Below are 12,311 nucleotides of genomic sequence, written 5' to 3'. Positions count from 1 at the left end.
ATTTATTCATGAGAGACACAGAGAGGGAGAGAGAGGCAGAGACACAGGCAGAGGGAGAAGTGGGCTCCATGCAGGGGGAGCCCAATGTGGGGCTTAATCCCGGGTCTCCAGGATCACGACCTGAACCAAAGGCAGAAGCTCAACCCCTGAGCCACCCAGGCACCTGTCATAGATGTTTTAAAGCAGGGATCCTCCAAACCAAAAGGACCATCCAGGGATCCCTGGGTGGCGCAGCGGTTTAGCGCCTGCCTTTGGCCCAGGGCGCGATCCTGGAGACCCGGGATCGAATCCCATGTCGGGCTCCTGGTGCATGGAGCCTGCTTCTCCCTCTCCCTGTGTCTCTGCCCCCCCCCCTCTCTCTCTCTGTGACTATCATAAATAAATAAAAATTTAAAAAAAAAAGGATCATCCAAACCAAAAGGAGAGCCATTTGTTTCATTTGCAATGTGCCATCAGTAAAGAGACATCTTCTGACCTAGCGATGTGTTGCGTACTGTAGGTACTGGACAGTTTGGTGCACTCGAGGCACTTTCTCCTTCTGCAGGAAGAGTAGAGCCAGGTTGAAGAGTTAAGGCAGACATAAATGAGACATCCAGCCAATGAAAGGGTGTAATAATGTGTGGACTGTCCAGTACCACTGGTCACAATGGGGCGGAGGCGGGTGAGGTGAGGACGAGGGGGTCAGCGTGTGAGGAGGATTCACAGGGGGCAGGGAGGCGCGTGCTGTGCTTTCAGGGTGCCAGGGAGTCAAGTAGACAGGGCACGTGAGGGAAAGGGGGAAGGAAGCCTGGGCCACGGACGGCGTGCCGAGCTTGCCCAATGGCTAGGACTCGATCCGTCTCAAATGGCGGAGTGACGTTTAGGACAATTGATCTGAGAGCAGTGTGGCTGCGTCAAATAAGCCGGCCTCAAGGTCGCTCTCCTCTCCCCGAGTTACCCATTCTAGTATATGGTCCACCTTGTAAACAAGAACACCTCGGACGCAGGTACATTCTCTCTGGCTGCAGGACAGGCCTGAGCCCCAGCAAGGCCTTCCGATTTGGCCTTCTGAAAAATAGAAAAGAGCTGGTTTTTCTCCCTTTCGGATATTCCTCCGAAGACTTGACATTTAATATGTCTTCTGGAGGCCTGAGAGTTCTGCTTCTTGACTTTCATCACAAACCCATTCCCACCATCTCCGTAATTGTTTCCGTGACAGTTTCCTTGGATTTGCCCCAAGTTTCATACAATGCTTTTTAAACGTATAGACCAGGATTCGTATAGACCAGGGATTCGTGGGTGGCGCAGCGGTTTGGCGCCTGCCTTTGGCCCAGGGCGCGATCCTGGAGACCCAGGATCGAGTCCCGCATCGGGCTCCCCACAGGGAGCCTGCTTCTCCCTCTGCCTGTGTCTCTGCGCCTCTCTCTCTCTCTCTCTCTCTCTCTCTCTCTGTATGACTATCATAAATGAATAAAAAAAATTAAAAAATAAAATAAAATAAAATAAACGTATAGACCGAAACGGGACATGATACCATAATAATGACCTGGCTAAGGCAAGGAAAGCACCAGAATTGTATCTCGGTACTTGCACACCACACACTCATTAAAATGTTCCAGCATCATATCATGTTTGCCTTTCAAATTACAGATACATGTATATTTCCGGCTTCTATCCAACGCGGTTCACTATGTGTCTCAGATTTTTTTTTAGACGTAATTATTGCGTAGCCATAGGTACATTTCGGTGGGTACCACTGTATCCTAATTATGGATATGAAATACTTAAATGCCTACTAATGTTGAAACAGGGAACACTTTAAGAAAAATTGCATTTTTGTTTTTTAGACTTGTATGTTCCTCCCTGCAGAAAGAATTCGTGATTTCTCCAATCTTAAATACGTAGAGTCTCTTGTGTTTTCTCTTGCTCTGCATCTAGAGAAAGCTTCTCATTAAGAGCCACCTCCCACCTCTTTTTTCTCGTAGATTGACATATTTGAGGATAGAATCCGAGGCATTGATATCATTAAGTGGATGGAACGCTACCTTAGAGATGTAAGTACATTCCCAAATTCTGAGCTTGTTTTCTGGTGAAAAAGACCATCAGCTTGCGGAGTTATTTTATGAGAGAAGCACTGGCAGGCGCACCAAGTCCAAAGCTGAGAAAGTCCCAACAAAGCCTCCCTTGTTGGCAGCCGTGCAAAGACCTGGAAAGGAAGGATGGGGTCACCCTCGTGGACATGCACCGGCAGGAAATAACGGTCAAACCAGACACAGGTGGTTGATAACAATCAGAGCAAACAATTTTTTTGAGCAGAAAAGGAAAAGAGGAAATGAAGGCAGGGAGTAGGGAGGCAGAGACAGAATTCAATTTAATCTGAAGCCACCCCAAGCGTTTTGCGGGATTGGGCTCAAGAGCTGTCCCGGGAGGCTGCCCGGGTAGTGCACCCCCCACCCCGGCCGCCACCCCGGCCCCCGCCCGGGCGCCCTCTCACAGCCCTGTGATTTGTTTTCCACTGACAGAATCTATACTGACCACTGGGACACTTTGTGCTTTAACAAGATAGAAATTGATTGCTGCCAGTGTGTCCGTGTCGGCGGCTTCAGCCGCTTCTTTTGGAGGGAGCGGTAGGGGACAGTCTCGGCAGCCTGGGGGTTTGTGGCTTTTCCTTGTGTCTGCAGCCTGATGTTTGCTTTGTGCTAAAGGGGCTGCCGCTCCTGGCTGTGCAGACACGTCCACATGTCCACGGCCAGCAGGGCGGCCGGGAGCACAGTCACTGAGGCCTCCTTCCAGAACCCCAGAGAGGGGGCTTGTAGGCCAGTAGGGTGGCCGGGAGCACAGTCACTGAGGCCTCCCCCAGCCGCCCCAGGGAGGGGGCTTGCAGGCCAGCAGGGCGGTGGGGAGCACAGTCACTGAGGCTTCCCCCAGCCGCCCCAGGGAGGGAGCTTGCAGGTCAGCAGGGCGATGGGGAGCACAGTCCCTGAGGTCTCCCCCAGCCGCCCCAGGGAGGGGGCTTGCAGGCCAGCAGGGCGGTGGGGAGAACAGTCACTGAGGCCTCCCCCAGCCGCCCCAGGGAGGGGGCCTGAGCGGTGCTGTTGCACAGCCTTTTTGCCACGATGCAGAAGCACTTTGTGATTCAGGCTTATGAGACGTTCGTCAGTGATGCTTGTGGGGAAAGAGGGACCAAAGTGCCTCCATGTAGCAGAGCCGTTTGCTCTGTGTTTGAAGGGAGCGGGAGGGAGACGGGGCAGCAGGGGGGACGGGAGTCCGCCGACGGGGGCCCCCAGTGCCCGAGACTGTCCGTGTGTCTGTCCGCAGACAGCCCGGGAGTCTGTCGGTGCGCCCCGCCCCGCTGGCCCCTTGCCAGCCCGCCTGCACCAAATGGACCGCACTTTACACTCCCATAAACATGCCTCTCTCTCATTAACAGAAGACAGTGATGATAATTGTAGCAATCAGCCCCAAATACAAACAGGATGTGGAAGGTGCCGAGTCGCAGCTGGACGAGGACGAGCACGGCCTACATACTAAGTACATCCATCGGCTGGTGAGCGGGCAGAGGCGGGAGGCCGGGCAGAGGCGGGGCTGGCGGGCGGGCAGGTGACCAAGCCCCGGGCCTCCCCTCCTGCCTGTGGCCGGGCGGGGGTTCACGTGAGATCTCTCACTCCCCGGGTCCCGGAAAACGGGGCTCTGCTGGCTCAGCGGTCCACCCGCGGGCAGGGTAGCCGCCCCGGGCGCCGCACACTGTTGTGTCACATGGGCGCGGCTCAAGTCCTGCTTCCTCGCGCGTCGCGGTGGGACCGGGCCAAGCGCCCGAAGCTCGCCGTGCCTCCGTGTCCCTGATCACACGACGGGTCGCTGACACGGGCTGTTGCGAAGAGTCCGTGAAATGGTGCCTGTGAAGCGCAGGGTACATCTCGGGCTCAGGTCCCGGGAAGGGATCCTCCCTCGTCCGTGCAGCCTGGCCGCGGCCACGCCTGACCTTGGGGCTCAGCCAGGCCAAAGCCCGTGGGACAAATGTATCAGGGAGCCAGGCTTGCTCGGCGCCTGATAGAACCTTCGGACAGGAAAGATCACCCAGCTTTGGAACTGGCTCCTCTGCGGGCCTGCGATCCCCGTGCCTGTCGGGATGACAGAGACGCTACGGGGAGACGCTGCCTGCTTGGCTAGAACGCCGGACAAGACGTGTGACTTGCAAAATGTCCCGCAGAGCCCCCAGCGGGTGCTCACAGTGCTGGGCCCAGGGCGGCTCGGGGCCTCCCAGCCCATCTCAGCCAGAGCTGGCTCGCCCTTCCCAGGCTTGTGTGCTTCCCAAGGATTCTGAGGTTTGTTTTTTTTTTTTTTAAAGATTTTATTTATTTATTCATGAGACACAGAGAGAGAGAGGCAGAGACACAGGCAGAGGGAGAAGCAGGCTCCCTGCGGGGAGCCTGATGCGGGACTCGATCCCAGGACCCCGGGGTCACACCCTGGGTCAAGGGTAGGTGCCCAACCACTGAGCCCCCCGGGGGCCTGGATTCTGAGATTTAAGAAGGCTTGACATCCACGGGACCAGAACTTGCAGGCTCCGTTTCAACAACAACGGTCCACAGGCATCGGGAATGGGCAGAAAGGATCAGGGACTAAGACAGGAGCGTGGGGCAGGACGCCCAAGCAGGCCGGACGGACCCCGTAAGCGGCACAGGGCGGGACGCCAGCCGGCATGGGACAGGCCGCTTCACCTCGGGGAAGCCAGCCTAGGTCCGGGTCCATCCGGGGGACCAGGAGCTCGGGAAAAGGGGCCGGATGGGTGGGTGGACGGGGTTCCCCACCCGCCGACCACTGATCTGAGCTTAGAACCAACCCAAAGTCAAAGCCGAGGCCAGGGGGTGCGGGCGGAGCATCGGGCCAGGAGGCAGCCCGCTCCATCCTCTCCCGGGGCCCAGGGGAGGGTCCGGCCGCTGCTCGCGTCTGCAAGGCCCCAAAGCCCTCGGTGTCCCCCAGGGCGTCTCTAGGAAGCTGCCGGGCCTGGGAGGCAACCTGGTGTGTGGGAAGGGCCCCGGGTCCCGCCAGCCCCCGAGGAAAGCCGTCGAGTGCTGCCGGCGTGCGTGGCCGTGGAACAGCTCAGCCTCGGCGCTCGCCCGACGCCGCCCAGCCACGAACCAGACTGTCTCCGAACTCCTGGGGACAACGGTGCTTGGGCCCTTCCTTATCCGGAGGGGCGACGAGGCCAGCTAAGACCACGTCCGGGCGCCCTCCAGGCAGCAGAGCCCTCGAGGCCCGAGGCGGCGGGGAGGTAGCCGCGAGTAACCGCACCCGAGGGCCACCGACTTGGCCAGAAGCCGTGTCGGACCAGGAGAGGAAGTGACAACACACGGCCGCCGTGGGGCCTGCCGGCAGGTCGGGCGCCCTGCTGCACGAGCAAGGCTTTACGGATTCAGGGTCCTGGACGCCAGAGGCGACGTCCACTTCTTCACTTACAACTTGCAAACCCCAGGCCCTTCCTCCCACGTGTTTGTCCTGGTGACTGGTGCTTCCCCGGTGTACGGGGTACGGATCCTTCTGAAAATACACATTTGGGCCTCTGAATTTTAAAAGACAGTGGTTCTGAGAAAAAGAAAAAACAAACCTCGTGAAGTGTTCGTGTGTGAGTGTGTGTGTGTGTGTGTGTGTGTGTTTATGAGGGGGTTTCTATGGTGACTTCAATAACCAGCTGTCACCGCTGTCACTTTCTTCTCTGTCCTGTTTTTATTCCCCTGCACGGTGAAGACTTCTCAGTCATAAAAATCAATTGGAAGATGAGGTACTTGGGAACACATGATTCCTCGTCTCCTTGTCACCCGATGACTGAAAGCCTGGTGCTGGTCACAGCATTGGGAAGACTCCAGCCCCCCTCACCTTGGAGATTCTGGGGGTGATAGAGTGCTCGGCGGCTGAGGCCTGAGCGACGTGTCAGAGCGAGCTGGAACTGTGTGGGGAACCTACAGGGTGGTGCGCAGAGCTCCTCGCAGTTGACCCCCAGCCTCATCTCCCGCTGCCTCCCTAGCCCAGCCCGGGCTCCACCTGCAAGCGATGCTTGCTGGTCCCAACCCCGGCCAACATTCGCGGGCACCTCCAGGCATTGCTCCTGCTGTTGGCTCTGCTGAGAATGCCCTTCGCCTCACCCCTACTTCCTCGGCCCGACCAGATCCTTCTAGTCGTTCAGTATCTAAGTGACCCCTCCCTGGTAACCGTCCTTCAGATCACCGATGCAGGATGGATGGCCCTCATTTTGGGCTTCCGCGGCAATTTGTTCTTACTTCTCACGCTGCCCTGTGGTGGGCGGTCTACGCTTCTCCCTGCTTACCAGTCTGCTGGCTTCGGGAGGATAGCGATGGTGTCGGTAGTGTTCTGGTGAGCTGGTTCTCAAAAATCCTGATTTGTAGGATTTTCCCATTTCCATGGTATAGATGCTGTCCTTACAGCCAATTCCAAGCTACCAGTGTAAAGTCACTGAACGCAGAACTGGGAAGGGATGCACACAACTGGCTCTCGTGAGCTGATGTGAGCCAGCCCAGCTCACCCCGAAAGGTTGTCCGAATCCTTGAAACCCGAGGTCCCGCACAGAGCGTGACTTTTCGTAGCCTCCAATAAACAATGAGTGAGTGAGTAGCGTGCGTGTGTAACGGGGAGAGCTTAAAAAGCACAGGTGTGTGTGGCCCTCAAAGGAGATCGGAATAAAAAAAACAAAACAAAACAAAACAAAGGAGATCGGAATAAAAACGCCGTGTGGGCCTGCGTGGTGGGGGGTGCCATGAACTCCTCCTCGTTCCCCAAGTCAAACCTTCCGACTCTTTGTGTTCCAGATGCAGATTGAGTTCATAAAACAAGGAAGCATGAATTTCAGATTCATCCCTGTGCTCTTCCCGAATGCGAAGAAGGTAAACCAACAAACAAAACCACCTTACGATTCTAGCTTTGGTTGGCTTGCTATCTGGGATATTAAGTGCAGAGCTGGTGAACCCTTTCTCAGTCCTTAGAGATAACCGTGTTACCGGAAAGATCCACAGGTTGCAGCGCTCAGCTCAGCAGCATGCATCAGGAAGGTTTTAGGGTGTTATCTGATGGACCATCCCTGTCCTAATTGTGCAAAAGGCCATTACACACAAAGCAGTCGTTTGTGTTTTAACTCATGAGAGAGAAAAAAAAAAAAGACCGTTCATCTGATACTTCTTATCTCTCATACATAAAAGTCAAGACGTGTAGGTTTTTTTTTTGCTGACTGTCCGCAGAAGCATTTTGCTACAGAGTTCAGCTCCCAAATCTGTAGATGGCAGCAATTAGATCTACAGAGTTGCCAAAGTGAGGGTTTGCTGTGGTTCATAAGAAGGTTTTTTTACACCAGAAGAACATTCTGGCAGGGGAGGGAGGGGGACAAAGAATCACCCCGAGGCCATGCTCCAGGCTCGGCAGAGGGAAGACACAGGTGTGATAAAGGTCTTGAACGTCCCACCGCACCCTGCCTCGGGCCCAGCTGCACCCGGGGCGGGGGTCCCCGGGGCGTCAGGGCTGCAGGTCTTCTGCGCGGAAGGGGGCAGAGGCCCGCTGACACGAGAGGGACGCGGGGATCCCGAGGGTCACACCCTGCGCGACAGCATGCATTTCTGGGCTCTCGCTGCTCCCGCTGCAGGGCCCCCTTGCTGGTCTCCCTGTGTCCTTTGACCCTGCACTAGCCGTCCTCTCCCTGCCATCAAAGAGGAACGTCCGAACCCGGAGACCTGGTCTGTCTCTCTCCAGCTGAGAGGCCTTGGGGTGGGAAAGATCGAGCGCGCCTCTCCCCGCCTCACAGACGGGGCCCCTTAGCAGCGGGCTGTGCTCACGGCTCGGCCTCCCGGCCCCGGGCAGGCGCAGCGCCTCTGTGCTCTGGTCCTCCTGGACTGGGCCCTCGCCCTCACCCTCGCCCCCGCCCCCGCCCCGCTGCGTCCTTTCTCGTTCCCGCGCCTTCGCACTGTCTGTTCCCCGTTCGCGATGCCCTTCCCTGTCTGTGTGCCCCCCCCTCAGCCTTCTACCGCCCAGTCCCCCTAGACTCCCCTGACCTCCCGTCCCCTTTGCCAATAGACCGGATTACCGGATTATCCTTCTGCTGAGCGCTTTAGCTACAGGGCCTTGGCTCCCCGGGACGTGCTTTGGGGTAGAGACTGGCGGGAACGTGGTGATGGAAAAGGAGACCGGCTCCTGGTTGGCTTTTATTCATGTTTTTAAGACTTTCCGACAATCCCCTTGTCTCCTGTGCTCGGGGCCGACTGCTCCCACCTCCCGCCCCTTCGGCCCACCGCTGCCTAGCACACAGTTTCTTTCCATTTTCGTTTACACCCCATCTTAGACGCTGGACTCCTCTGGGCAGGAACTGTGTCTTTTTCATTTGGGTGTCGTCGACACCCAGCGTGATGCCTGGCATGTAGCAGAGGCTGCTTCTAAGCTTCTTCTGCAATCCCCAAAGAGATCCCATCCACTCAGAGAAAAAACCTGCAAGGCCCCATCCGACATGGGCCCCTCTGCTTCCAGGCCTCCTCGCCTGCGCTGTCTCACGCCCTCCTCTCTGGCCACACAGGCCGGCCGCTCCTCGAACAGGCCCGGCACGGCCCCACCACAGGGCCTTTGCACTGCCCGGACCCAGACATCCACAGAGCTGGCCCCCTCTGCTCCTGTAGGTGTCGGCTCATTTGCTCAGCGAGGCCTTTCCTAAACACGCGAGTTAGAGCCGCTGACCTTTCGGTCTGCCCCGGCGCCGCCTCCCTTTCCCCTTTCTCCGTCTTATTTTTCTGCCCGGCATGTATGGGCATCACACACCCCTGTACGTCGCTTATTTGTTATGTGTCCCCCAGCAGAATGTCCACTCCGGGAGGGCGGTGTGAGGCGCGCCCTCGGGGTCCCCGGCTCACGGCTTCGGCTTTCCCCGGGTAAGGGGCATAGGATAAAGGATGAGGAGTTCGAGGCAGCGTGCTGCTCCTGAAGCCGCGAGGACCCCCCAGGCCTCCCTGAGGCGAGGCACGGCTGTACCCGAGCGCCTCGGCCTAAGCCCTTCCAGGAGCCCCGCGGGCTGGGGCCCGGGGTCCAGGCTCCTGCCTAAAGGCCGCCCCTCGGGCCCTCTCTCGCCCCCAGGAGCACGTGCCCACCTGGCTGCAGAACACTCACGTCTACAGCTGGCCCAAGAACAAGAAGAACATCCTGCTGCGGCTGCTCCGAGAGGAGGAGTACATAGCCCCTCCCCGGGGGCCCCTGCCCACCCTCCAGGTGGTGCCCCTGTGACGCCCTCGGCCCTCACCCCAGGCCCGGGGCCATGCCGCTCCCACAGGCCTCCTCCCACCCCAGGGGACTGTCCTCCTCTGCGATTTCTGACCCCCCTACCCGCCCCCGCCCAGTCCATTGCTCCTGACCGTCTGCGGCGTCCGCTCTGGGCCTCGCCCTGCTTGGCCCGTAGGCGACATGACTGACGCCGCAGTAGATGGAAGGAGCACAAACACCCCCTGTTGCTTAGAGCTACTTCTGTGACTCAGCCAGATGCCCGGGCGCCCTCAGACCAAGCCTGATTCCTGTGCCAATAATAAAATACTGAGTCTTTTGTAAGGTGGCTTTTTACGTCTCTCAAAGGGGATAGATGTGCGCTAATTCCTCATGACGCGGGCAGTTGCTTCAGGTAAGCTGCTTAGATGTAGCGTCAGATACATGTAACCGACTGGTCTCTATGAAGATTGGAGCCAGTTACGCAGCCCCTTTGAGCGTGATCTTCAAAGCTTTACTCTCTTCAACAGAAACCGCTCTGTACAACGCACAACCGTGATTCTACATAGATTCTAAAGAGGGCCTGGCTCTGCAGGTCCGTGCCTGCGATGGGAGCAGAGGAGGCGGGGGGGGGGGGGGGGGGGGCGGTGGTGCTTTGCGCTCTAGTCCTGCTCCTACCGCCAGCCAGCTGTGTGACCTTAAGCAGGTCCTTTCACTTGCCTGAAAGCCCGAGGACTCGCTTCTGAAACGACGTGGACAAAAATATCTCTAGGGTCCTAAATGGCTTAAGGTCTGGGACCGAAGCCCTAGACACTTTTTATAAAAATTAATATTTTATTTATTTATTCATGAGAGACACAGAGAGAGAGAGGCAGGCTCCCTGCAGGGAACCCCATGTGGGACTGGATCCCAGGACCCCAGGATCACGCCCTGGGCTGACGGCAGGTGCTAAACCACTGAGCCACCCAGACGCCCCTAGATACTCTTTAGAAGGACGACTGACTTTTCATAATTCTATCTCCCAGAGGATAAAATTACATTTCCTTAACAGAGACATTTTCTTCTTTTTTAAGTCTCTTCAACAGCACCCTCACATTTGTAATTTTAGAAACATAGATACCTTGCTCATCTGATCTTGAGAAAGCATAAACATATCTGTATATGAAATATATATACATATATATGTGTGTATATAAAATCTACATAAGCTATAGCACAAAGTGGGCTGACATTAGTTATGGCCTAAGTAGTAAGCTAATATGAAGATTTGGAGGCGGTGGGTGGGTTACTGCTTCCTGCTATCCATCCACCTAATCTCTGAAACAAGGCTCAGTTGTGCTGTGAGATAGTTCAGCCCTCAGATGTGACTGTAGGGAAAGGACAAATACCAACTAAAAACAGGAAAGTTTGCTGATGAATTGCAAAGAACACAACTTCATTTACGTTGCTACCTAGAGAGTCTACTGGGTGGTAAAGGTGAATGTCTTCATTTAAAAAAAACAACACAAAATAAATAAAAAATAAAAAAACAACAACATGAATCCCTGGGTGGCTCAGCGGTTTAGCGCCTGCCTTCGGCCCAGGTCATGATCCTGGGGTCCAGGGATCGAGTCCCGTGTCGGGCCTCTTGCATGGAGCCTGCTTCTCCCTCTGCCTGTGTCTCTGCCTCTGTCTCTGCCTCTCTCTCTCTCTCTCCCTTTCTCTTTCTCTCTCTCTCTCTCTGTGTCTCTCATGAATAAATAAATAAAAATCCTTAAAATTTTTAATTAAAAAAATAACCAACAACAACAGGAAAGGGGGAAAAGCTAGCATACCTGAAGTCATCATTACCCAGAGTAAGACTATCACAAGCATCTTTCGCACTGTAGCATTTGGGACCTGGTGGGATTATCTTGTGTGATTAACTCAAAATGCCTAAGAAATGCCCCAAACACAAACTTCTTTCTCTCTCTTTATTATCCTTTTTGGAGGTGACACCGTCTTTTTTTATTATTATCTTTTTTGGAGGTGACACCGAATTAAGGATTCACCCGATTGTAAGTAAAATGACATCAGCGATTACTTCTCTGAAACGTTTCTAGTTTGCAAGGGTTTAATAATGTGATGGTGTTACCCCTCCTCCCTTCAGAGACCTGTCCTGAGGTCTCAGCCACCGTTCTCACCCCCAGGCATGCCGAAGGAAGGTCCCTGGTGTTCCGCAAGTAGTCATTAAAGTGTTACAGCTGGTGGCACTTGTAGCAAAAAAAAAAAAAAAAAAAAAAAGGAAAACAAAAAGTACACACACACTCAACACCTGGCCAGGTGATGAAAAGTCTGACCCTTGAAGTTTCTATGAAATCTGATGACCATGGACATCAAAGGAATTTTAACAACTATTTGAGAGCACTGACACCAAGATTAACACTTGGTTTATTTAGATGTTATCCCTGCCCTGGTGCATTCATCTGCAGATATTTTGGGGGTGGAAGTTGGGTAGGGCTGACTCAGTAAAAATAACCTCTTAGCCTCAAGGCTTTATTCAGACCGAAACTGATCTCCGGGGAGAGGTGTGCAGAATGCAAGGTTAGATTCTTGTCTACAATTTGGTGACGGACTTAACATTTGAGATGTAATTTTTAATGAATATACCTACATATGCCTGGTTAGTTTGACTTAACCTCTATATCACCCAAGGCCATCTCGGCACCTGGCTACGATCTAAGTAGGTATTAGACTATTTCTCAGTTGGGTGCTCAGAAAAAATTGTTGTTGATACTCTTTCCTTTTTTTTCCCGATGAAATGAATTACCTATTTAAAGATATGGAGTTTTTCTCAGTCATCTCAGCAAGGGAGGCCAGCCCTCCGCTTTGGGCATTCCAGACCTTGTTTCGAGATGTTTTGCCAAGAGCATTTTTTTTCTTAACCTCAGCCACTTCATTAACCACCTCCACCACTTTGCCAAACACCCCATTGTCACCATCACCTTTGCCAAAGGGATTGCAAAGTCCTGTGATCATTGGGAAATGATCCAGAAAGAGTTTCTCAAAACACAGGATCTTTCTGTTTCTTCCTAATGAACCAAAAAGAATCAGTGAGCCCCACCTCCTCGTGG

At 54.6% G+C, this 12,311-nt stretch overlaps 1 protein-coding gene across 2 annotated transcripts in view; it reads left to right on the top strand.

Annotated features, from left to right (window-relative positions):
* TRAF3IP2 (TRAF3 interacting protein 2) overlaps positions 1 to 9,558 on the top strand; it is a 42,128-nt gene extending 32,570 nt beyond the window's left edge. For both annotated transcript variants that reach the window (XM_055329911.1, XM_055329912.1), the window contains 4 exons: positions 1,965 to 2,033; positions 3,410 to 3,526; positions 6,804 to 6,878; positions 9,100 to 9,558. In XM_055329911.1, coding sequence (XP_055185886.1) covers positions 1,965 to 2,033; positions 3,410 to 3,526; positions 6,804 to 6,878; positions 9,100 to 9,246 — 408 coding nt within the window. In that variant the 3' untranslated portion in view covers positions 9,247 to 9,558. The remainder of the gene's footprint in view (positions 1 to 1,964; positions 2,034 to 3,409; positions 3,527 to 6,803; positions 6,879 to 9,099) is intronic.
* The last annotated feature ends 2,753 nt before the right edge of the window (positions 9,559 to 12,311 follow it).

Source organism: Nyctereutes procyonoides, unplaced genomic scaffold (assembly GCF_905146905.1).
Source record: "Nyctereutes procyonoides isolate TBG_1078 unplaced genomic scaffold, NYPRO_anot_genome, whole genome shotgun sequence".
NCBI classification, from domain to species: domain Eukaryota; kingdom Metazoa; phylum Chordata; class Mammalia; order Carnivora; family Canidae; genus Nyctereutes; species Nyctereutes procyonoides.
The sequence above is the reverse complement of the archived record's forward strand: the minus strand, read 5'-3'. Positions and strand labels throughout refer to the sequence as shown.